This window comes from Tachysurus fulvidraco, chromosome 6 (genome assembly GCF_022655615.1).
Source record: "Tachysurus fulvidraco isolate hzauxx_2018 chromosome 6, HZAU_PFXX_2.0, whole genome shotgun sequence".
In the NCBI taxonomy this organism is placed as follows: Eukaryota; Metazoa; Chordata; class Actinopteri; order Siluriformes; family Bagridae; genus Tachysurus; species Tachysurus fulvidraco.
The window spans coordinates 10,802,557-10,829,566 of NC_062523.1; the positions used below are offsets into that span (position 1 = coordinate 10,802,557).

At 40.1% G+C, this 27,010-nt stretch overlaps 1 protein-coding gene across 7 annotated transcripts in view; it reads right to left on the reverse strand.

Moving 5' to 3' along the window:
- Positions 1–225: 225 nt before the first annotated feature.
- Positions 226–27,010, reverse strand: part of adarb1b (adenosine deaminase RNA specific B1b) — a 154,872-nt gene continuing 128,087 nt past the window's right edge. For all 7 annotated transcript variants that reach the window (XM_027164203.2, XM_027164197.2, XM_027164202.2 and 4 more), the window contains 8 exons: positions 20,065–20,993; positions 18,009–18,123; positions 15,476–15,644; positions 15,113–15,264; positions 13,281–13,449; positions 8,746–8,927; positions 5,894–6,072; positions 226–2,699 (listed from right to left, as the gene is read on the reverse strand). In XM_027164203.2, coding sequence (XP_027020004.1) covers positions 2,523–2,699; positions 5,894–6,072; positions 8,746–8,927; positions 13,281–13,449; positions 15,113–15,264; positions 15,476–15,644; positions 18,009–18,123; positions 20,065–20,993 — 2,072 coding nt within the window. In that variant the 3' untranslated portion in view covers positions 226–2,522. The remainder of the gene's footprint in view (positions 2,700–5,893; positions 6,073–8,745; positions 8,928–13,280; positions 13,450–15,112; positions 15,265–15,475; positions 15,645–18,008; positions 18,124–20,064; positions 20,994–27,010) is intronic.

The following is a 27,010-nucleotide window of genomic DNA, read 5'->3' on the forward strand; positions in this document are numbered from 1 at the left end:
ATGCAACAAAGCTACTCAGTGCATCCTGTGCTGCTCATATCATATACGAGCCTGGGTTTTAATAGCAGTAAAGTCATTAGGCGAGTTATCAACACAGACCTGGCAACTGTTGTGTTTTCTAAGGACACAATCTCTTGTCTTGTTCATTCTGCCTATCTGTGTATGAGGTACAGGGTCAGGACAGCTGAACCAATCGAACATAAACAAGGTTTCTGTCAAACAGAAAACAATACAATGACTTTAATTAAAAGAAAACAAGTGGTACAGAAGCTACCACTTCCATACAAGTTTCTGCAGATGTGTGTAAAGGTGTGATGAAGAAACAGTCGATCAGAACTACCAGAAACATATGCAGTATATATGAATGTCCATGGCAATGACAGAGGTTCACAATATTTACAGTTGTAAACTAACAGGAACCGAAACTCAGAGAAAGGAGCTGCTCTCATATCAATGCAAAACACAGAGATTGTCAGTGAAACAAACTAAAAATATATTAGTAAATGAATATACAAAACCTTGATGACCAGTTATAAGATGTCCACCGAACTTTGCATTAATAACTGTTTTTAAAAAATAAAGTTACACTTTTATTTTTCTCACCGTAAAACAACCAAACGTAAAAGACATCATCTTTGGTGAAGATTCAACAATCTCCAAGTCCTGTTGCTATGACATCTCGACAGAGTGCCGGTTGGGCTCAGCAGCAGGTACACACACACACACACACACACACACACACACACACACACACACACACACACACTTAAATGTAACACCGTCTCTCTGTACAGTTGTGAGAGAGAATCAGCTAAGTCCAGTGGTGTTTGGGCTGCAGAGGTCATGTGACTGCGCTGCATTCCAAAGTGAAAAACAGCAATTTAACGTGAAATATATTCACGGTTTCATTTATTTCAACATAAAACCGTGGCCTTCCCTTTCGCTTTCACCAAACGGAGCTGTTGCCTTGAAAATAAGGTGAAAATCGAAGTCTGTGATTCAAGTTCAGCGAAGCTTCCTTTTTAAACTAAGGAACAAAAGCCGACTGTTGAAAATAAAAGCTGAGGATTATTATAGTAATCATGCTCCTGTTTATATGACTTCAGGATCAGTCAAACATGCTGCTGTTTGTTGGTCAATAATGAAAGAGTGCACAAGCTTAAAAAACAGCAGGAAAAGAATCTTGCAGAAAGAAGGCAGACCTCAGTAGCAGGGATACAGCAGAATTCAGCAATATGGACAATTTGTGACAAAAATTTGAAAAGAAAAACAAACAAACAAACAAACAAAAAAAAACACGGACATATTTAATAAACAAACAAAGAAAGAAGCCCTAATTAAACCGGGCTGTTTGTAAGTAACCCCTGAAAACCGTCCACTCTTTCCATGCAGAGAGAGACCGCTTTAGACAATAAACGTGCACAACCGAGAAACGCTGCCGTTCCCTAAAATTCGGTGGGCGGCGTGGTATTATATATTCTACCATCTGTTTCTACAATGATCAATGCAAATGAACAGACTGACATAGCAACAGCTACAAAACCTAGCTTCATACACGCCCATGCAATTTAAAAAAAGACGAGACATCATTCTGTAAAAGTACCTAAACTCCTAAACTTCTAAAATGGTCAAAAGAAGGCAGCTTCTTCATCAAGTCTCTTATATTTTGCCCGGGAAAAAAAACAAACAAAAAACAAAAAAATCGGGCACTTGTTCAGAGTGATGTGCGCCACTGCACACGGTACACACATGCAATAGAGATGTCACTGAGACAAAGTTAAACGAGAACAATGTACTTTGGTTGCATTTTGATTACATGGTTAATTAAAGGCTCGATTCTAGAACGTTAAAAAAAAGTTTGGGTCTGTTTTAAAGGGGAGAAGACTCCGTGTCTGATTTGTAAAAAAAATTAATAATAATAAAAATAAAAAAACTGCTGTTCTAAATTCTAATTAAATTCGAATTACATCGTACAAGGAGAGAAACAAAAAGAAATTTCCAACAGTAAAAAGTACAGTCTTGATTTCGAAGTTAGATTTAGAAACAGAATAAAAGAGAAGGCTGATGGTTAAAAACAGAGGGATGCATTTCAGTGTCATAATTAGCATAAACCTGCATGTACGTTCCGAGGCCACCAAACATGAGCACGATGGGTTGGAAGCGATCAAAACCCATTTAACAGGAATAAAGTGACAAACAATGTTTTTTTTTTTTTTTTTTCCAGTTGTAAAATAGAACACTGTATCCAATTCAGAGCTCTGGAGTGATTTTCCGACCCCAAACACAGGCGTTTGTTATAAACAACAGACAAACGAATATCAGGTGTGTAAGGGCAGAGTGAGTGAGTCTAAAGGGCTGTGGATTGGCTGGAAATCAACAGAGTCAAACACACACACATACATACATACACACACACATGCACGCACGCACCTGCACACACACACACACACACAAAGTGACATATCAACAGCTGGTTGTAGTCATGTCATTCAGATCTCTGCACTGTCCCTCTTGCATCCCCTTCACGAACTCAGAGAGAACTGGTCCTGTTCTATAGGCTTTTTCACCCAGGCCCCCAATCCTGCTTTCTGGAAGGCCTTGATGAGCGTCTGCTTTGCGGCGTGATACTCCACTGCCGCCTGCTTGGCTTCGTGGTATGAGCTCGGCTTGGCCACTTTGATCCGCAAGGTGGACGAGAACTGAGGAGAGAAAAAGGGACAACAGAATAAGAATCAGGTTTATTGGCCAAGTGAGTTGACACACACAAGGAATTTGGTTCCAGCTGTTTGTGACTCTCAAACGTACAGACAATAATAACACTATACTATACGAACTATAGAAGACAATGCAGACGATGAGATACAATATAGACAGAATGAGTATTAAATATGAATATAGAATATAGACGATCAGTACATAAACGATCATGGGCATAAAGTGTGGGAGTGCAAATAACAATATTGCGCAATATTATGCTTTTTGTACAATATACAGCAGCAGTAGTGTGTGTAGCCTATATGGATGATGTGATGACTGACAGTCCTGATAACTTATAGATGAAGCAGGGAATGCCGTGGGGCTCGAAAGTTTGGGCACCCCAGGTAAAAATTTGTATTAATGTGCATAAAGAAACCAAGAAAAGATGGAAAAATCTACAAAAGGCATCAAATTACAGATTAAACATTCTTATAATTTTTCAAAAAAAAGTTAGATTTTATTTCCATCATTTACACTTTCAAAATAACAGAAAACAAAACAAAACAAAAAATGGCATCTGCAAAAGTTTGGGCACCCTGCAGAGTTTATAGCATGCACCACCCCCTTTGGAAAGCTGAGACCTGACAGTGTCATGGATTCTCATTCATCATCTGGAAAGACCAGGTGATGTCAATCTCAAAGGTTTTAAATCCCAGACTCATCTGACCTTGCCCCAACGATCAGCACTATGGGTTCTTCTAAAGCAGTAGAAGGCTATAAGAAGATAGCAAAGCGTTTTCAGATGCCAATATCCTCTGTTCAGAATGTAATTGAAAAATGGCAGGCATCAGGAACAGTGGAAGTTAAAGCAAAATCTTTAAGACCAAGGAAAATATCAGACAGAACAGCTCGCAGGATTGTGAGAAAAGCAAGTCAAAACCCACGTTTGACTGCATGATCCCTCCAGAAAGATCCGGTAGACACTGGAATTGTGGTACACCATTCCACTATAAAGAGATACTTGTACAAATATGGTCTTCATGGTAGAGTCATCAGAAGAAACCCTCTTCTACATCCTCACCACAAAAATCAACGTTTGAAGTTTGCAAATGAACATATAGACAAACCTGATGCTGGAAACAATTTCTGTGGACCGATGAGGTTAAAATAGAGGTTTTTGACCAGAATGAACAAAGGTAGGTTTGTAGAAGAAAGGGCACAGAATTTAATGAAAAGAACCTCTGTCCAACTGTTAAGCATGGGGGTGGATCAATCATGCTTTGGGGTTTTATTACAGCCAGTGGCACAGGGAGCATTTCACGAGTAGAAGGAAAAATGAATTCAATAATATTTCAGCAAATTTTGGACGCTAACTTGATGCCATCTGTGAAGAAGCTGAAGTTAAAGAGAGGATGGCGTCTACAAATGGATAATGGTCCTAAACACACCTCAAAATCCACGGTGGATTACATCAAGAGGCAGAAACTCAAGGTTCTGCCATGGCCTTCACAATCCCCTGACCTCAACATAATTGCTAATCTATGAATAGAGCAGTGCGTGACAGACAGCCCAGTAATCTCAAACATCTGGAAGACTTTTGTAAGGAAGAATGGGCAAAGATACCTCAAACTAGAATTGAAAGACTCTTGGCTGGCTACAAAAAGCTTTTACAAGCTGTGATACTTGCCAAAGGGGTAGTACAAGGTATGAACTCTGCAGGGTGCCCAAATCTTTGCAGATGCCATTTTTTTGTTTTCTGTTATTTTGAAAGTGTAAATGATGGAAATAAAATCTAATTTTTTTTGACAAATTATGAGAATGTTTAATCTGTAATTTGATGCCTTTTGTAGATTTTTCCATCTTTTCTTGGCTTCTTTATGCACATTAATACAATTTTTTACCTGGGGTGCCCAAACTTTCGAGCCCCACTGTATAATTATGGTGAGTTGTTAATCAGGGTGATTGCCTGGGGAAAGAAACTGTTCCTGTGTCTGGCAGTTTTGGTAAGCAAAGCTCTGTAGTGCCTGGCAGAAGGGAGGAGCTGGAAGAGATTGTGTCCAGGTCCTTTAAACACGAGTTAGGAGTTAAGCAGGTGGGTGGAACTAGCCTGATCTAGTGGAACCTGCAAGCTACAGTGGTCTAAAAAATCGCCACCGATTCATCTGACGTATTTTAGTGTAAAACATAATGACTCCACAGGTAAGAAAGTAGAACAGAGTGCTGCAGGGATGAGTTCCCACAACAAGAAAACATCATGTTGGTTCCCTCCACAAAAAAGACAATAGGATTTTTCCACTGGTTTTTAAATGTTGCAAAAAAAATCCACTGGGAACAAACAGAAGTTTCTGATTCTTGTTTAGTTCATCAAGATAAATCTTCCCTACAGAAAATTTGCATGGAATTTTTAAAGCAAAAAGCTAAAGCTAGGCTGTACTCAAAGTATATACTAGTGTACTGTTTCCCACACTCTCTCCCAGCAAGCATCCCGGTCCTGTCAGCACTGCCGATGTCATACAGGTTTCTTGCACCTTAAAGTCGAGGAGAAATGATATTTCATCTCACTGGGTTTCTGCACACTGTATATGGACGTGATGACAAAGATCTTTAAAAAGAGACATAGGACACTTGTAGCTCAGGTCAGAAGCTCAAATCATGCTGTATTACAAGTTAACTCTCAAAAACTGTACAGGGAAACATGCAGGGAAACTTTTTAATGGGTATCTCTAAACCTCAGTGAATCCAGGCTAATAACCTCAGTGAATCCAGGCCAATTAATCATGTGACTGTGTCATATACACAGTCATACATAGTACAACATGTAGGGAAATGTGTTTTTATGACTGTCCAGGTGATAAAAATTTAAAATGGAAATAAAAATTAAATGGGTACAGAATATAAATAAACAAATAAAAATATATATAAACATGTGTGTGTATATATATATATATATATATATATATATATATATATATATATATATATATATATATATATATATATATATATATATAAATGTGCATATGTGTGCTGATGGACATCTTTTCCTGGGCTGATGATTAGCTCTTCCTTTCCGCCAGGACAGAAAAAATGGCCCTATTAACTACAAACCTCTCCTTTTAAATGCTGATTTTAAATAAGATATAGAAGATAGAAGTACATTTAATCTGAAATGAATGCATTCAGAAGAAGCGTGTACCTTTGAGTGCAGTCGAACCCAGCGGCTGTAGAGAGCATGCTTGCAGAGGCGAGAAGGCCGGCCCATGTCGTCCTTACCCGTGGTGGCGTTAATGACCTCTAAACCTTGGTCACCCACCGCCCAGTTCACGCTGAAGTTAGGAGCTTTTCCTGGCTGCCGTGCTTCTGCGTTACTGATACCTGCACAACACACAACCACAGACACTCCATCAGACACTGTGTGTACATCAAAAACTGATCAAAAGTTACAAATATCACTGGGACACGCAGAGGACATGCACAGCGATGCGTGCACAGGGGAATAGAGGCAAAGGGACAAGCACAGGGGAACAGAGGCACAGAGGACGTGCACAGGGGAAAAGAGGCACAGGGGATACGCACGGGGACGAGCACAGGGACGAGCACAGGGATGCGCACAGGGACAAGCACAGGGACGAGCACAGGGATGCGCATAGGGACAAGCACAGGGACGTGCACAGGGATGCGCACAGGGCAATAGGAGCACAGGGACATGCAGAGGATGTGCACAGTTAGGGACATGCAGCGGACGTGCACAAGGACGCAAATACAGGGACACGCACAAAACATGACACAAGAATCCAAATCATTAGTCCAAGTTTGCTCGTTCATTTGTATGTTAGACTGCAACCTTTAGAGCTCTACGAGATTGAGGAAGGTAAGTCAGAGCTCTGGAGATTTAAGGGGTTCAATACAAACGTTAATCCATGTGTTAACCATAACTGTGGTTTCTGTATATTTCTACACTGGAAATGGTTGAGTTGATGACCTAGAATTAAAACAGATTGTTGAGATCATGTAGAGATGACAGTTGTATAACTGCTAGGAATCCGACCTGCCTGACAGAGTATAACTCTCACAACTCTACATGTTTCATGAGCTACTGTAGGTTAAGTGCTTGCTGTATGTCCATGCTGGTGAACTACCAAATTATTAAGTAGCAAACTGATGCCGCGTTACTCTTCTTCCCAGCTCAGGGATTTCATACTTTTGTCTTTATCTCGCTTTTGTGCTCTCTATTTTATATGAAATCCCAATGGGGTATCTGATGCACTCGATCATAGGACGTAAAGTGTACATTCTTCTGTCCTTATATACTTTTGACATGGCAAGTTTCAAAGCCATTTTCGATCTTCTTAAAAATGTAATAGTTAGAAGCCGACAGCCCGGCTTGTGTTTCTGCTGTCGCACTTGTGACACGTAACGTTTTTAAAGGCTCTTCATCGAGACACGCAGAACTCACTAGACCTGATCGTCTTGGAAATCTGATGTAACACTCTGTAACAGTGTGTGCAATAGTACATGTTTAATAATATGAATAAGGTGACGTGATCTAAAGATCTCAAGCAAATATCACCTAGAAGGAGCTTGACATTCTCAAATATCACTCTGTCTTTAAACAGAGCAGACATTGTGTTTGCACACAGCCGAGAAGAGATTCATTTTCTTGCTCTTACTGTTAATAGAAGGATGTAGAGACAGACAGAGAGCAAAAAAGAGAGAAAGAGAGAGAGAGAGAGAGAGAGAGAGAGAGAGAGAGAGAGAGAGAAAAAGAGAGAGAGAGAGAGAGAGAGAGAGAGAGAAAAATGAAGGAAAAAGGATTAATCTAAAGTTTTCCACTTGCACTAAAGCAGCTTTGGAGGTTGATCTGGGAACTCAAGAGTTTCATTAAAGGAGAATAAGCCTTGCTAAAAGACTTGCATATTAAGCTTTCTAATTAACATGTGGTGCCCAATAGCGTATTTTTGAATGAAATTCAGAGTTATTCTAAACATCATTCATTGCCATTTTGTGATGCAGCAGCGCTTTAGTCCTTTACTCTGTCCAGCTTTCCCTCTCTCTCTCTCTCTCTCTCTCTCTCTCTCTCACCTTATCTGTACCCTCTGCTCCCAGAGCTTAAATTTTCATGATAATAACATCATTAAAGCCTTTGTGCTTGTAGCCTTGTTGACTAGTAATCAGTTGTGCCGAGTCTCTCGGTGCTTCTCAAACGCATTCTGGGACTTTGAGTCGAGTCAGTGTCAAGTCAGTCTGCATTACATCTCTGTTGGATTTCTTAGTGATCAGTTCCAAAGTTGTCAGAAAGAAATAAAATAAGCTCTTTCTTTCTAATCAACAACAAGCCTGAATGTTATCGCTTGTGTTTCAGTTATAAACAACTATATCAGTAGTTATTGTGACGAATGACATCACGACGGCTTTGCTTTCAGTCTCCGCTCTTCCAACAACGTACACGTGAACTCACCACCATCAGGTGTGTAACAACTCACAACAGATTTACAACTCAGGACACCTGAAGGGATTTCAGCCCATTGTGTGTTCATTTATTTCACCGACTGACTGCTTGATCTTGTCTCCTGTACCTTTTAAAAAGCAACCTGAAAAGGAAATTAGAAAACATTTTCCTTCCATAATGTACCACATTTCTGAGTGAATATGCGCAGTGCTTGGGATGAAAGGTGCCATTTGGGGAAGATAATGTGAAACAGTGTGATATAAGTTAATGGGCATTTTCCTCCACTGGCATGTGCATGAGGTGTGTATTACATTTAGCTGGAAATTGTCGCATTTTGATGTGGAAGGCAACATGAACTAGGAAAACAACTTTTTTTTGCCTAGATAATGACGAACCAAAGGCAACATGATGACGGACATGAGCTAAGCAAGTAATTTCTTTTGGCACTGGTAGTACATTGTTAATCATTTTGCCCAAATAAAACGACAAAGATTTCAGCATCATGCTTTCCCACGTTTCACGCTGCTCCGTGGATTCGTCGTTAGTTCGGTGTGTAGCGTGTGAGTGAAAGCAGAGGAGAGGTGGTGGGGTGTGTATACCGCTGAGCAGGGGCCGGTTGAGGGTGAATTGCTGGGGCAGGTGTTCGATGTCAGCGATGCGCTGGTACATGGCCCGAGAGAGATGATCAGCGTGATACAGGCTGCCCAGGATGATGCTCGAGAAGTAGATGGGCTCAGTGAAGTAGCTCATCAGTGAGCCCTGGATCCCCACCACGTTCCACCTGTGTATACACACACACAGAGCACTGAAAAGGACAGAACAAACATTTCCTGACTGAAAGTCTATTAAAAGACATTTTGTTTGCCCTTGAGCACTGAATCCGACATCCTGATGTTTCCTGTTCCTTCTATTATAAGCTCTATGAAAATTCCCATGCGAGCGAAACAAACAAGTCAGAAACATGACAAAATTATGGAAATATTACATAGAATGTCTAGAAAAACAGCTGCAATGAGATGTTCATTTTTCTTTGGAACTTGTGAAATTAAAACAAGACCTGAAGAAAGAAGTCTCTCTCTCTTGATGTGTATATATTCAGCATCAGAGATCTGAGGCTTGATGCTTTTTGCTCACACGGGGTATGAGGGGAACGGGTTCATTTAGTGCCGTTCTTCCGTTTCCCCGTCACTATGAGCTTTCACGTCCCTAGACTACCCCAGCGGGGTCCATCCTTCTGCAGCACACAATCAAAGGGGCTAATCAAGACGGCCTCGACTCCCCCAAACAACACCTGCTGCCCCGCCATGTTGGTGACATGCTCTCAAGTGATTGGAGCTCTTCGCTTCAGTACGGCCAATCAACCGCTTCAAACTCCTGCCTGACTCACAGCCGTGACTTCAGCTATTGTTAATGTAGTGACTTTGTTAAGCTAGAACCGGAAGGCTTGGCTAACCCCTCTATTTCTGCTGTTTTCTGGCTATAAGGCAGCACGTTTAATCAAACGGGAAAGCAAAAATAATTACGGCTGTACTTCAGAGCCATGCTAGGGACCTTTTGTTTAATCTAAAAAGCAAGCAGAGACATTACTAATTCAGAGTCGGGTTTGACTTCTATAAAGGAGGCTTGAAAAGGATGAGGAGTCATGGTGCGTAGCCTTTCAGATCATCATCTGTTGGCTAAACCTGACCTTTCCTCTCTTTTAAATCAAACAAGCCTGCGTTTATCTCCCAGGACGGAGGCACCTGTACCGACGTGTATTATTTCTTATAGCAACAGCAAGGAATTAAAAATACTCTGTCATTTATGGTCATAAAAACACGAGATTCAACATGATTCGTCATCATTCAACTGTAAAACTCTGGCTAATGAGGAAAAAAAAAACATGCTTGTCATGTTATGAAACTATAAAACGCACAGCCTCTCACATCCACTTTACCTAAGAACTTATTGTGTTATAAAAATCTACAGCTTCACCTTTGACTGTTATAAAACACTGACACAACAGACTCCTGGAAAGGACTTTTAAAATATATGATTGATGTTGAGATTTTACCACACAAACATCTGTGTGAAATGTCTCTGTATTAAACCTGGCAAAACTACAGTCTGAGATACTGTAAACAAAAAAAATAACCACTTATTAATCAACACCTTTTAATCCTAACCCTAACAATTTAACCCTATCCTGTTAACTCTAACCCTTCCACCCCATCCCTAATCATCAAACCTTACTCTAACCTTTATTCATCTAAGCCGCTAAGTCCTATCCCTATCACTCTAAATGTAACCATCTAACCCCTTCTCCCTAACTCTTTTACCCCATCCTAACTATTTAACCCTAACACCAACATTAACCTTAACCCTCTAACCCCCTATCCACCTAACTCTCTAACCCCTATTCATTCAATCTTCATTAATATCCCTAATCTTCTAAGCCGCTAATCCCATTCCTACCCCTCTAACCTTAACATTGTCCCCTGAACCCCTAACCATATTTCAATGGGGTCAGAATTCTTTCGTTATTCTGAATAAATATACTATGATCCACAAATAAATATAAAGTTTCACAAATATTTTTTAAATCAACAAATGCACAATAAGCAAGCCGTAAATATGTGTTACAAATTTCACAAAAAAGAAATGAAATTCACAAATAAATAAAATGTGATTTGAAAATAAAAAAAAATTCATAAATATGTATTTAATTGTATTTATTTGTGTATGGCTTCCTGCTCATTTGTGAATCGCGTTCTGTGCAATTGTGAATCACTGCACGCATTTGTGAATCGCGTTCTGTGCATTTGTGGATTTGAAACACTTCTAACGTCAAGACGTGCACAAGAATCCACAAATAGGTGGACCCCGCCCACCGTCTATTCCAGCCAATCGGACAACGGTCTCGTGACGCTGACCAATCGTGGCACGGTCTACCTCTAACCAATCACGTTCTGATTTACTCGCACTTCACACTCCATCACAGTAGGTGGCGGTATGCACCTATCAAGTTGGATCGCACCTCAGAGGTACATGTTTGTACCAATTGTATATATGCACATAAATAGTACAATTGTAGATTATTATTATTATTATTATTATTATTATTATTATTATTATTATTAAAGAGTACCACCACCCAAGTGACAGCTTTTGTAACATTTTTTCCTGACAGTGCTCCTAGCACAAATTATATAAGACACATTTACTCTGACCGACCTTTGTCCGATTGGCTGGAGTAGACGGTGGGCGGAGTCCACCTATTTGTGGATTCTTGTGTTCTTTATGTTTCAAATCCACAATTACATAGAACGCGATTCACAAATGAGCAGGAAGCCATACACAAATAAATACAATTAAATATATATTTATAAATATTTTTTTTATTTGCAAATCCCATTTTATTTATTTGTGAATTTCATTTTCTTTTTGTGAAATTTGTAACATATATTTATGGTTTGCTTATTGTGCATTTGTTGATTTCAAAAATATTTATGAAACTGTTTATATTTATTTGTGGATCATAGTATATTTATTCAGAATAACAAAACAATTCTGACCCCATATATTTCTGCCCCCCTATGCTAATCCTAACCCCTAACCAAACTGAGAATCTAACTCAACTGTGTTGTGTTGAACGCATGCATATTAATACAATAGATAATATATACTGTAATACATAGCAGTTAGACACGAGCTTAAATAAACATGCAGTCTACTGCAAAAAAGTCCCAGTTCCCCAGAGACACCGATACATAAAACATATTCCATGCATTGCTTTTAACCAGATGATGTAGTGTGACAGAAGAACACATGAATCATAAAGCGTGGGAGATCCGGATACACAACGGATTCTACTTATGTTGATAAATAACCCGATCCAACAGGGGATGATGGCACCTTGAGGAATGGTGCAATACAAGTGATGAAATGCCACACCCTGACAGCTCGCCATCCTTCAACTGCTAACGGCCATCTTCCCTCAGGCATCGCTTGCGTAACTGCTCCTCAGACTTCCATTGGAGAAGAAAGGCAATCATTATCACTGGCTGTTTTTTCTTTATGACACTGAACTTAATAGTCTAAATAATAGCAAAGAGAAACAGATAACTAGGAACGAGGGGCTCGCTCATCTCCAGTGACAGGGCCTGTGCTACACACACACACACACACACACACCTCCTTATCTCCACACACACAGGCATAAGCAGTGAGACTGACAGCAACGGTGCCACTGAGGTAAACTACACACTCGATTCCACAAGCCTGTCCTCAGAAATGTTAACATTTGACCCCAGTTGAAATTCAGAAAATCTGACAGTGTGCTAATACAATGGATTGTTGTCCAGGGAAGTATTTAAGATGGAATAAGACAAATGCTAAATAAAAGAAAGACTATTTCTAGAATATACATAATACTTACATACCCAGACATTACCTCCAGAGTCCTAAATACAAGCAGGAGTCAAATGGAAATCTAGAACAAAACCCCAAAAAATGAAATCTATATTTGCCAAAATAAAAATGTACCGCAGGTCCGTGGTTCTCAGTAGCTCCCACTTCTGCCTCTACGTTTCATTTCAGTCATTTCATCATCAAGCACGTCCTGTTTACAGCCCATAGACGGTCAGTTCAAATGTTCAGTTAGCATGATGTCTTTCCAAATTTCTACATCTGTGTACACCTTTGGAGCCTTGAGTTCTTTTCTTCTCTGTTCTGTTCTGGCACCAAAGCGGAGGTATTAACTCCCCCTGTATGTCCGAACACTGTCACTGGGTCACTGGCTATCTTCAAATGACAAGTGAAGACCTACCTCTTCCTGAAACACTTAAACTTGCTGTTTGTTTCATGTGTATATTAAAAAACAAAAAAAACTAAACACATTTTAAGGTTGATGGTATCCTAAGTCTGTGTCCTAGTGAACCAACGTCCATCGATAGTGACTTCAAAGCACTTTTGTACATTGCTCTGGATAAGGGCGTCTGCCAAATGCCGTAAATGTAAATAGTGTGTTCAGTGCTTGATATTTCCTTGTTCTGATTTTGCAGTTTGTCTGGTGTAAAGCGATATTTAAATTGAACATCTTATACAGACTGTACACACGCCAACCTAGTCACTGGAGCTTTGTGTTTTGTGGTACCTGGCGATCTTGTCACTGCATGACATGGTGAGGAGTCTCTCTCCCTGCAGAACGCCGTCCCATGTCTGGATGGTGTTGCTGGAGCGTACGGGGATGGTGCCTTCCCCCGACTCGATCTTAGTTCTCAGCTGACCCCGAGCTTTCCTGTTCGGGTGTCTGTCTCCCTGATCTGAAGACAGAAATGTTGGGACAGAGGTTAGAGCGGAGAACTACTAACAGCAGCCTAGTTTAGTTTATTAACGTGAAAAACTGGCCAGACTTTAGCCAGTAAAGTCATGTCTAGTAAGCAATAATTCCAGCAAGCACTCTTGATAAAAGCTCATCAGAGCTACTGTGTATCACAGTTACTGGAACATACAACGATTCACGCATGACGTTCATACAGCAGAATTAATCAGACATGGACACGTAGCTGGCTAATTAAAAACACTGTCCAAATTTGTTTTTCAAAACGCAGACAGCTGAATGAAATTCTAATTGAACAACACTGATCGCAGACAAAAGCACCACAAGCTCAAATGGATTCAATTATTGTTCTTTGATAATTAATTTCTAAAGAAATGGCCGAATAAATCATTTTACACAACTGTCGGACAGACAAAGACTTTCTAGCCAAACCTAACAGAGGGGTTACGGGTAGCGATGAAAAAACAGGCATGCCATGGAAAAATATTTAACTGGATGGCTCTTCCGTCCCAATAGTAATCATAATTCATGGAAAGAATTCATGTTGCTGGCTGGATCGCTGACTAACAGTGGTATAACAACACGCTCTGGTCACAGTTGGATTTGATTCATGTTGCTAGCTTTAACTTCGGTTAGTTTGTCAGAATATTGTGAACAACGTACATGTTTCCATATGTAGAACAATAAAATCAAATAAATCCAAAATTGGTTTAATATGACACAAATTTTTGTATACACTATACTACATGTTAAAACTATTTAGGTAAAAAAAAAATATATATATTTACCAATTCTCCCCAAAGCTTTGAGAGCATAAAGCCTGAGCTTTGGGATTCTCTGTAACAGGAATAGAGCTCCAAAGGTGGCTAAAATGCTGCTTTCTACAGCATCTTGTAGATTCTCCAAGAAAGAACTTGATCACATGACCAGTGAGCAGTGGATATACTTTAACTCTACAGGCTGCACACACTGGGCTTTCTGGTGCTCCATCAGTGCATCGGTATTACATGCATAATTGAGAGAATGCCGATTGCCATGATTTCCACATACTTCATATTTATGCATCGAGCTGACTAGGCAACATGTTCCTGTCCAACATTATTGGTGTACATTGTTACTGTAACAATGGCAATGTGGTAGCCTGGTGGTTTGGATTATAAATCCACCAAACTGCCACTGCTGGGCCCCTGAGCAAGGCCCTTAACCCTCAATTTCTCATCTGTATAAAATGAGATGATAATGTAAGTTGCTCAGGATCACTTAACATAAAAAAAAAATGAAGTTATGAAATACATCAGAACTTACTTTATTATTTTCTAACAAAAGAAACAAGTTATTATTCCAGCATAAAAGAATTACGGGTTGACTCGCGTTAAGTTTAAATGCTGTTTCAAGCTGCTGGTTGGAATTTAGACTTTTTGGTAAAACAAGTCTTTACCAAAACAATTTTGTAAAATTCCTTCACCGTTCATTATGGCTGAGGTGTTGAAGTATTTTATACACAGAAAGCCCAGTTTTGGCTGCTAGAATTCAGCTAGTGACAAGTCTTATTAAAAGTCTTAATGACCAAACGCTTTGATTTGAGCACCGAACAAACAGGAAGCAAACAGGGTGGATTACTGTGAGTAAACACCCTATAAACTGACCTTCGACGCCTGCCTCGTGTGGTGAGAAGATGCGAGCGTCTCCACACGGCGACGTGCTGATGTACAGGTGAAACTGAACGTTGTCCTTCAGCCTGTAGCCGTGTTTCTCACACCGGGTGAAAATGGACTTTTCGTACTCCTCTTTGCTGTTACTATTTCAGAAAGAAAACAGATGTTATATTCAATCCCTTTGAAATGTTCCTTCTAAGACAGCATTAGAAAGCACGTCAGAGACGTACTGCTTTGAATGAGACGCGCTGACGGATTGACTGTAGAACAGCTGTGCTACGCTCCGCCTGAAAGCGGCTCTGATGTACATGATAAACGGGGCTGTAATTTGGTTTGATGTGATGAGTGTCTCACCTGAGGAAGTACTCCAGCTGCATGTATAGGTAGCGGAGAAGGGAGCGGCGGGCGATGATTTCAGCGTGGCAGTCGTTAAGTGCCAGGCCACGGTCGCTCATGTACTCGCCGTTTATGCACTTGGTTCCAGTGGAGACGCAGATCACCTGAGCCTCCTTCACATCGGTGCCTGCAGTCAGAAGAATGAGAAGCGTTATGGTGATGTATCTGTCTGTGGCATCCTAGCAAAATTAAAGTCAGATTTTACAAAAATGTCCAAGCCTTTTAGCTATTCGAACATGATGACATCCAAGCAAACACCTACTTTAAAATATAATTCATGACAGAGAAATGTTTCCTAAAGCCGGCCAAAATTTAAGTCCTTAAAGTCCCTTAAGTTTTGGTAGATACAGTGAATTTATCACTCCAAATCTGCCATAGTAATAATGTTCACCATTGGATGGCGCAACTCGCATTCCATTTGACAACAAATCAGTTTTCTTTCTTTTAAAAACATTCTGGAGGGATTATATAAAATTATGCATAGCAATGAAAATATAAAAAATAAAAAAAATAAAAAATTGGACAGTATATACTGTATATTATATATATATGTAGTTCATATCATAAAAGATGAAGGAGAGGCAAACTTTGTCGCATTGCTGGACAAATTGCACGTCCAGATGTTGCTGCATGTCTTCAGCTATCACTGAAAATGAATAATCTCCGATCACTTTGTCTCTGCAAGTCGCTGCACGTGTGAACTCATTATTATTCATCTTAAAGCGTACTCTAATACGAATTACTGAGCGACTACAGAAATGTTACGCAGTCCTGACATGTCCTATAATATGGACTTAATGGAAATCCCTGATAAAGTGTTTCTTTATTCTTGGGATTTTTAAAAAATAGCTTGAACAACAGTCCAAAATGTACAATCATTAAAAGCATGTAAAGGGTTAAAAAGGGTACACAAATCTTTGGTCAAAAGGTTCAGAAGGTCAGCAAGGAATAGAGACAGGAGCAAGAAACACAAGTTCGCAAGACGTGCATTTCTGCCGTGGAATGGCGTCCTAATATAATGAAAGGTTTGGATACGCTTCACATCACACAGATATCTGGTTCTTCTCCAAACTTCTGCCACAAGGTTGGAAGCACACAGCCGAACAGAACGGCTGTATGTTGTAGCGTTAGAGCTTACTTTAATGGAAATAAGGGGCTTAGTAATTTTCCAGCATGACAATGCTCCTGTGCACAAAGCGAGTTTCATATAGACATAATTTATTAAAAGAGTGGAAGACCTCGAGCCCTGACCTCAACCCCACTAAACATCTTTATGATGAACTGGAAGCTTGACTGCACCCCAGACCTCATCACTCCACATGATCTCACTAACGCTCTTGTGGATTGATGAACAGATCCACGCAGCCGCACATCTAACGGAAAGCCTTCCCAGAGAAGTGAAGGTTATCAGAACAACACAGTGGGACTACATCTGAAATGGGATCCTCAGAAAGCACATACAGGTTTGATGTTCAGGCTTCCACAAAGATTTTTGGCTACATAGTGTATACTGCTTAATCTGGGCCTGTAATGAAAACCACATGTGTAATAATCTGTTTCTGAACCACGACAAGTCCCGAATTCTTGTGGTTTTATCGACAGAACCCAAAACGCACGGATCGCACAGCACAGTAACAAAATCTGATCAAATCACCAAGCGAAGACAGCTACATATTGCTGGAGAACTGAAGTCCACTGAAATGCCACAGATAATCTGCTTCACACCAGCTTCAACCGAGAAAAACAATTTCACACTTGTGAGGTTTCGTATATCTAGGAGTATATAGTGTTATTGGATCTTTCTCTGATTGTGAGATCTTTTTTTTTTTTTTGGGAACGGGGCAAAATGTAAAACAAGAAGCAGAGGGGGTGAGAGAGAAAGCTGAAATGTTATTGATATTAGAACATCAACCGTAATGCTTTGCTGGTGTAATGCTGGTGTAAATAAACTGGGTCTTGTAACAGCACAATGTTGCCCTGATCATCCAGATGGGTTTCAAAGGAATACAAAAGAACAAACGCGCTTCCTATATTTACTGTACATGCACGTAAACTTGATATCACGTCTAAAAACTCGAGATACTAAACGTGGTCGGTAAAAACATGGTATTTGTTAGAAATACAACAATTAAGTTTGCTATATTTATTTCTATTGATCGTTTAGAACAAAATAGAATAGAATAAAATACTTTATTTCGTCACATACTGTATACGTTACAGCACGGTGAAATTCTCTCTTCGTATATCCCAAATTTGGAGCTTGGTCAGAGCACATTGGTCAGTCAAGATACAGCACACCTGGAGCAGTGAAGGTTAAGGGCCTTGCTCAAGGGCCCAATAGTGATAAATAGAAGGCTGTGGTTAAATTCTTCAAAACAAAGTCTTATCCTTGCATATACGCTAAGAGCGCTTTGAGAGAAATGGAAGCGCACGCAAATTCTAACAGCAGACGGTCTTGTATCTGCAGGAATTGCCTAGTACATAGTCCTACCTGTTGTCATGACAACACCAGCCAGCACTTTCCTCCGTGCATGTGGAGACGTGAAGTTGTCGGTGAGCTCGCTGAACTTGTCCACCACGAGACGCGAGACAGCATCTGCTAAAACCTGACGGAGAACACACACATCTGGGTAAGACATAAGTCATTAATCATTAAGTCATTAATCAGGACATTTTCTAAAAGCTTTATTTAAAAATAATAATAATAATATTTAATAAATAAATAAAAACACGACTTTCTCCTGATAAAAAAGAGAGCTACATTCGAGATCTATAGTGCCTTTTTTTTTTTTTTTTACAGGAAGAGACTAAATTGAATTCTTAACTTTAAGGGGATCGCAGTCCTCTGTTTCACCTTTCACTAACATGAAATATTCTGTCTAATGTGCGTTCACCTTCTTCAGGCATTTTTTTCCCTCTCTCTCCCTGTGACAGTGTCTTTTGTCTCATTCTCCATTCCCCACTGCTAATATGGTGGAAAATGATTATGCCAGAAAGAAGTCACTGGTTGAATGGGCACAAATTAGAGACATTAGTCCAACATTGCTTCCCCAGCACTTCAGAATCACTCAACAGCAGACAGCTAATGCGAGCTCGACGCGCAGGAGAGCCGCCTGACTTACTGCGCCGTGCCGGAGAATGAAACCCTTCAAAACAGAAGGAGCGTTTTCACCCTGGCAATCAAGCTGACTATTAGCAGCACTTGGATTTTCATTAATTTTCCCCCAGCAAGTAGCAGGGGAGGCAGCTTTCCCTGGAAGATACATTAAATAAATGTTAACTGACTGTGAATTCGCTGGACGATTACGTCCTGCCGTATCGCGGAGACGAAAGCACCGGGCTGAATTAAACAAACCGGTGACAGCCAGGATAAGAGGAGAAACAGCTGCACAAAGAAACCAAAGGGCCAAAGATAAAGAGAGAGCTTTCATTTGGATAGACTGTCATTTAGTTCTCACCCCACCTTTCCTTCTGCCTGTACCTGCACACACACGGACACACAAGGCAAACACACACGGACACAAACGTGCCATAGAAATCACGACCGGAGCAACGGGTAGAGCAGCGATAAATGAAAAGTCCTTCTAATGCCTTTTATCCAGCCATCTTCTTGCCATTCACCTAAAACAAATTTACCCCTGTGCCCCAGCCCTGAACATGGCTCTGACAGCACGCTAAATCATAGCGTCTGGGCTGAGTTATAGAAGGCATTGCTACCAGAGCGCCATGTTCTCTTCTGTGAGCCTGTCAGGCACATGAGCAGCCCACAAGGCATCAGCGTCAGAAAACGAACACCTTCCTGACAGCCCACTCTTCAGCGGACAGGCAGCAGCCGGAGTTACGGCTAAACGCTCTTGTTTTGACACGGTTCAGAGGGAGATGTTAATTAAGATTGGGCTAGTTTCAGTCTCGGCTCTTATCTGAAAGCAGGATTAACAAAAGGTTTAGGAAAAAGTGTAAATGACAGGTTTTTTTTTCTTCTTCGAGAAACAGACGGGACTTTTGGTTCTTTTAGTCGCCTGATCCGTGTTTATCTTTTTATCCTACATCTACATTTTGATTTAAGCTTGCTATAAAGTAATGCCATTGTGTTTAAGAATCAATCATTGGATTTGATAGAGAACTTATCTTTAACAACTCTCCACAGAGTTTAGCTAAATGTATCAAATACTACAGAGAGGTAAGAGATTGATTCTTCTTCAATCACTTCGCTAATCTGAAGACCTGCTATATGGCTCCGCCTTATCTCAGAGCTTGATCAGTCAGGAAGAAAGGGATAAAAATATAAAGACAATGTTCGATTTAGTTAACCAAGAAAGTGCTTTGATGGGGTAAAAGTTAATATAAAAGTGTATATATATATATACACTTTTTTTAAATATATATATATATATATAATTCTTATTTTATTTCCAAAATTATTCAGTCAATTTACAAAAATGTTTTGGGTTATTTCCTCTCAGATAATTAAAGATCATTTTTAAACGATAAACAATATATTTTGATCATGCAGCGCAAACGATCTAGCAGGAACAAGAAAGTCATACCTGAGGCAGATGGAGCTGTAGGCCTTCTCTGGGGATTGGTTGGCGAGATGGTGTCTGGTCCAGCTGCATGTTGAAGAGAGCAGAAAGCGCAGCCTGAGCTGCACGTGCCTTCGCCAGTTTCTTATTCCTCCCTGATCCCTCGAAGGTCTGTGAGTCCACGGTCACGGACATGACAAAGTTTTTAGCGTGGCTCTCGCCACTCTCCGACACAAACTCGTATTTGAGGCCCGGCCGGAGTTCATTCAGAATCATGACGGGGTTCTTTCCGCTGGACGATGTGTTGAAGGTGGATGGGGGAGGCAGCGGGGCCTGAGCCAGGCTGTTTGTACCAGTCACCGGTGGTACTGGGTATTCTCCCAGTGGGTTTAGGGAACCGTTGGAGTTGGAACTCAAGTAAAAGGAGTCCTCTGGTGGGGCAGGAGTCTCAAAACCGTTGAAGAGCATGTCGGGGAAGTCGGCCTGGTCTGAGGTGAAGTCCGTGTTGACAGTGAGAGTTCGGCCCATAGCCAGATGTGCCTCTGAAGCGTTAGGGAACTGTACGAAAGAGCGCAGTGCTTTCTCAGCTGCGTTCAACTTTGCCTTTTTCTTAGTAGGGCCAGAACCTTCAAAAAGCTGTCCGTTCACCTCTACAGTCATGACAAAGACTGGCGCATGGACTGGCCCAGTCTGAGAGAGCAGCTTGTACTGCAGGCCTGGCTTGATCTCGTTCAGCTGCATAAGAGCATTCTTGGGAAGAACCGGCCCTGGAGTTTTCTTGCGTTTCTTGGGCCTGAACTTGGGGTGTGCATGACCATTATTGCCCTCCTCCAGGGGGCGCTTGCGCCCGCCTCCTCCGCCTCCGTTGGGGAGCTGCTCAGGCACGCTTGCCCCCTCCTTGGAGGAGACGTTGTCCAGGTTGCGGTTTTCCTTGACGTCGGTGCTGCAGGAACCTGCGATGCCCAGAAAGAGTAGCTTACAATGCCTTCATTGCAGGATCTTGTAAATGTAAAATTTATAGATTCCTTTAGCTCTCTTTGCAACTGAACAAGTGATGTGTGCTCCTTTTTTTCATGCTGAGAGGTATAATGACTTTGCTTATTAAATAATGGAGTAAACTACAGGAATTAGACAGTGCCCCAGCCTCTCTTTTTATATCGGCTAAAAGTCTGATTTAAGCAATTAGCCGTGATGTACAGTATCCTGAATAATAACAACCATTAAACTTTAACTAGATGTGTACTTGTGAGCTTGGACTGCGGCCCAGTGGCTAATATACATCTACAGGACTATTATTCACTTCATGAAAATGCCAACAGCTTTATGAACATCGAAAAGCTGTAGCTCATAAAACATGAATGGATTTAGCTGCAACGCAACATAAATCATATCTATCAATTTAAAGCAAGAAAAAAAAATCTGCTTGTAAAGCTTGTATCGTAATGAGGAAATATTCTAATGAGGAAACTGATCCCCCTCTAGGGAGAGACATGCATAATGTTCAGTTAAACCCTTCCAAATAAGTATTGTGCATCCAGAATAGAAAACATTTACATGATAATGGCGGTAGTCGGAGTGCGTGAGCTGAGCACACACATCCGGGCATTAAAGATAAAGGCATACAGAAGACTTCAAGTATGTTAAAAAATTTAATAAATAAACAAACAAACAAATAAATAAACTTTTCACCATTAAGTCAATCTTAATTGATATTGTTTGTTCTAGATGTGACTTAGCACTGATTTTGTTGATTTGATTAAGCAGCACAACAGTTGTGCTGAATAAACACACACTCGTTAGGACACTATGTGGAACACACATCAGCATGTCTTTGTTGACAAAGCTCATGGAACTTTGGCTAAATTTTCATTTATAACATCCTGCAACAAAAGCTCGATAGGTTACTCCTTTCGGTGCTCACGAGGGGAGAGAGACAGAGAGACAGAGAGAGTGTGAGTGAGAGAGAGAGAGAGAGAGCTGTAACAAAGAGGAAGAAGACGAGAACGGGTGTGGCACTGCAGGACAATAAGGGACCAAGGCAATTAAGACATCAGAATTTGTCTAAGCTAATCTTTCTCACAAACGCAGGACACGCCCCGAACGAGAGCGAGATGAAGGGATGTGTCAGATTCGAGCTGACAGCGCTCTATGTTACTCTGGACATGTAACGTCGATTCTCACTAACAGTGTAATCTCACAAACAGCATTTTAATTCGAGCAGAGTGGACTTCCAGCTTTTCCATGGGGGATATCAGAGCTGCATTTTTTTCTCCATGCCTCTCACTACTGCACCTTTAAAGCACTATTACAGCAGGGTTTCAGGGCAGATTATAAAAGATCAGTTATTCTGACAGAGTGCTAATTATCTTAACTTCTTAAGGGCTAGACAGTTCTGTCTACTGAGAGAGCAGCACTGGGTAATCTGGTGCAGGATGGATGCTGTGATTACATGCACACATCACACTCACAAACACACGCGTGTGTGTGTGTGTGTGTGTGTGTGTGTGTGTGTGTGTGTGTGTGTGTGTGTGTGTGTGAGTGTGAGAGAGAGAGAGAGAGAGAGAGAGAGAGAGAGAGAGAGAGAGAGAGAGAGAGCACTCATACCAAAGACTCAAGTCTTATCTTCCCCACAGCAACACTACACGACACACAACTCCGGAGTAGGAGAAGAGGAGCACTTTAAATCAACAAGAACTGATTATACGCATGCAGCAATCCATTTTTGTTCATAATCAAATAGTCAACTTTTTAATCAAATGAAGTGCTCATTCTTATATAATGGGACAATGAAACCTGTAAATGATATGATCAGATCTCTCAAATGTCATGCAATAACAAACAAATCAAAGCTATGCAACCAACCAAACATACCAACCAACCTCCTAACCAACCAACCAAACATACAAATCAACCTTCTAACTAACTAAATAACAATCCAATTGAATAAAAATCAAACCAACAAAATAACTAATTAACCAACCAACCAACCAACCTGTTGATTAAGTATGTGGTTAACTACTCAACTAGCTAACAAGCTAAATTCAGTCAGCCAACAAACCATATATTTAGCTCCATAAAAAAAATACACAATAACTGTTGGCCAATAAACTTAAATCAATCAATCAATCAATCAATCAATCAATAAAACCAATTCCATCTGTCTTCCTGTCCATCTATCCATCCAGCTGATAAGATATACCTTTTTTCGCCCCATAATAGGGAAATTTCTAAACTATTTCTAAATTATAACGTGGTCACTAATTTAATAACTAGTTTATAATAACTAATTTACTAACTAACCTAAACACAATTATACTATTTTGATAACTTATTTGCTAAATAATTTAGTAAATGCACAACTCACTAAACTATTTACTACCTTATTTACATACTTATTCACTTATTAAACACATAAATGAGTAAAAACACGTACGAACTCCCAAACTAACGACTCTTGAATCTTTTCTTGAATTAAACTAATCTTTACTCAGTAAAAACCTAGCTTTCTCAGAAAAGAACTCTCTTTGTAATGAAGTGAAATTCTATTCAATAACTTACCGGTATATTACAGACATACTTCCCTCCTAGCTAATGCACCTGAGCTCATTTGCCTCTTCATGTACCAGCTCACAGATGGTGGTGTTGGTGTTGCGCTGATTAGCAGCTGAGCGATATTTCCAGAGCCATTCGATGCTCCATTACACTCTCGTAATGATTGCGCTATCAGCTTCCAATCTTTACAAACTCACACACTTGAACTTCATGAAAGTGAGATTGGGAAAAAAAAAATCTTAAATTATATTTCACTTTTTTAATCTTTTATTTACATATGTATAGTTTTTATAAGGTAGCTAAGGCACTAGATAGCAGGTGGAATTAGACGCCACCCCACCTCAGAATAATCAGTGGGGCGAGTTTGAAAAGCTTTGGAATATCACCATGTGCTTATCCACTGAAATCTAAATAAGAAGCCGGAGCCGGGGCTTTGAGGTGCTAATAAATGACCTTGCTTTCCTTTGTCGGGTGCTTTAGGGTGAAGGCGGTAAGTGACGGGACAATAGAGAGCTTCATTTCTCCTGGGTTCTGAAAGCCATCTACTAATACACACACCTCCATTCACAGCAGCTCTGAGCACGCTGACGGCTCTAAGGCTATGAAAGGATGTTGTCTGTTCCCGAAACCTTTTGATCACACGAATGAGGATGACTCGTGTGGGAAGAGAACTGCTGAGTGATGCCACTCAAACGGTTTGAATGTTTAATTAATCCAACAATAGTGTAAGCGCTATACCTACACAAATGTACGTTTTTCCAACTGCTGAAGTTACGGCCAATTACAATTTCCTTTCCTGACCAAAATTGGATTTGATGATACTGAATCCTAGTGTCAGGACTGATACAAGCTTGAATCAGACCAGGTTGGCAAATCGGATATGATATACTGTGACCAGATTTGACACGCTATCCAATTCAGTTTGTAAATCTTTTTTTCTGCACTTGTGTGTAAGGTAAGCTGAGCTAACAGAGTATAAGTAAGTGTAAGTTAGACCGAGTTTTCCTCTTCACGTAACAGGACAGCACTGGGTTTCATATAATCGTCTCTGCCTACCGTGAGGATGACCAATGAAGATCGGATTAATACCTATTCAGTGAATTTTCGAGTGTGTATTAGACAATGTGTATTTTTAGGTGTGTGTTAGTATGTATTATTGGGTGTGTATTAGACAGTTTGTACTTTCGGGTGTATTAGACAGTGTGTATTGTCAGGGGTGTATTATACAGTGGGTATTTTTAGGTGTGTATTTGTGTGTATTATTGGGTGTGTATTAGACAGTGTGTTCTTTCAGGTGTGTATTATTGGGTGTGTATTTTCAGGTCTTTATTAGACCGTATGTATTATTGGGTGTGTATTAAACAGTGTGTATTATTGGGTGTGTATTTTCAGGTCTTTATTAGACCGTATGTATTATTGGGTGTGTATTAAACAGTGTGTATTATTGGGTGTGTATTTGACAGTGTGTATTATTGGGGGTGTATTAGACTGTGTATTATTGGGGGTGTATTAGACAGTGTGTATTATTGGGGGTGTATTATTGGGTGTGTATTATTGGGTGTGTATTGGACAGTGTGTATTATTGGGAGTGTATTAGACAGTGTGTATTATTGGGAGTGTATTAGACAGTGTGTGTTATTGGGTGTGTATCAGACAGTGTGTATTATTGGGGGTGTATCAGACAGTGTGTATTATTGGGGGTGTATTAGACAGTGTGTATTATTGGGGGTGTATTAGACAGTGTGTATTATTGGGGGTGTATTAGACAGTGTGTATTATTGGGGGTGTATTAGACAGTGTGTATTATTGGGAGTGTATTAGACAGTGTGTATTATTGGGAGTGTATTAGACAGTGTGTGTTATTGGGTGTGTATTAGACAGTGTGTATTATTGGGGGTGTATTAGACAGTGTGTATTATTGGGGGTGTGTTATTGGGTGTGTATTAGACAGTGTGTATTATTGGGAGTGTATTAGACAGTGTGTATTATTGGGAGTGTATTAGACAGTGTGTGTTATTGGGTGTGTATTAGACAGTGTGTATTATTGGGGGTGTATTAGACAGTGTGTATTATTGGGAGTGTATTAGACAGTGTGTATTATTGGGGGTGTATTAGACAGTGTGTATTATTGGGAGTGTATTAGACAGTGTGTGTTATTGGGTGTGTATTAGACAGTGTGTGTTATTGGGTGTGTATTAGACAGTGTGTATTATTGGGAGTGTATTAGACAGTGTGTATTATTGGGAGTGTATTAGACAGTGTGTGTTATTGGGTGTGTATTAGACAGTGTGTATTATTGGGGGTGTATTATTGGGGGTGTATTAGACAGTGTGTATTATTGGGGTGTATTAGACAGTGTGTGTTATTGGGGGTGTATTAGACAGTGTGTGTTATTGGGGGTGTATTATTGGGTGTGTATTAGACAGTGTGTATTATTGGGGGTGTATTATTGGGTGTGTATTAGACAGTGTGTATTATTGGGTGTGTATTAGACAGTGCGTATTATTGGGAGTGTATTAGACAGTGTGTGTTATTGGGTGTGTATTATTGGGTGTGTATTAGACAGTGTGTATTATTGGGGGTGTATTATTGGGGGTGTATTATTGGGGTGTATTAGACAGTGTGTGTTATTGGGGGTGTATTAGACAGTGTGTGTTATTGGGGGTGTATTAGACAGTGTGTATTAGACAGTGTGTATTATTGGGGGTGTATTATTGGGGGTGTATTAGACAGTGTGTGTTATTGGGTGTGTATTAGACAGTGTGTATTATTGGGTGTGTATTAGACAGTGCGTATTATTGGGGGTGTATTAGACAGTGTGTGTTATTGGGTGTGTATTAGACAGTGTGTATTATTGGGGGTGTATTAGACAGTGTGTGTTATTGGGTGTGTATTAGACAGTGTGGTTTCTGGCTAAGCTTTGAATGTAAATGCAGTGTGAGTAAAAAAAATCCAGAATGGTGAAAAAAAAAGTGTGAAAAGTCTCTTTGTCTGTTACTACGTCTACATATTTTATATGAATGAGGTGGTGTGTTGCATCTGTGGAGTGATAATAGATATCACAGAGAGGATTCAAAACCTGGAGCATGTGAAGGAGACTTAGCAGCTTTCATTTTTAAATTACATTCAGCAAAGGAAATGTTCAATTTTTGACTGAAGGTATAAATTCAATTTCCTTATCTCACAGTGCTGCTGATTTCTGGACTCTGATTGGTCAGAAGAATGTACCAGGACTTGTACAACAGATGTATTAATTATCCATTTTAACTCACTCTAAAGTCAGATATTGATAATAATAATCATTTTAAACCCTATCAATATTAAATCTAATAAAAAACCTTTGTAAAATCTGAGATTTCCTCTAAGGAGTTGTATAAAGTTTATTTAGCATTCATGGAGGGAGTTGTGTTTTGTAGTA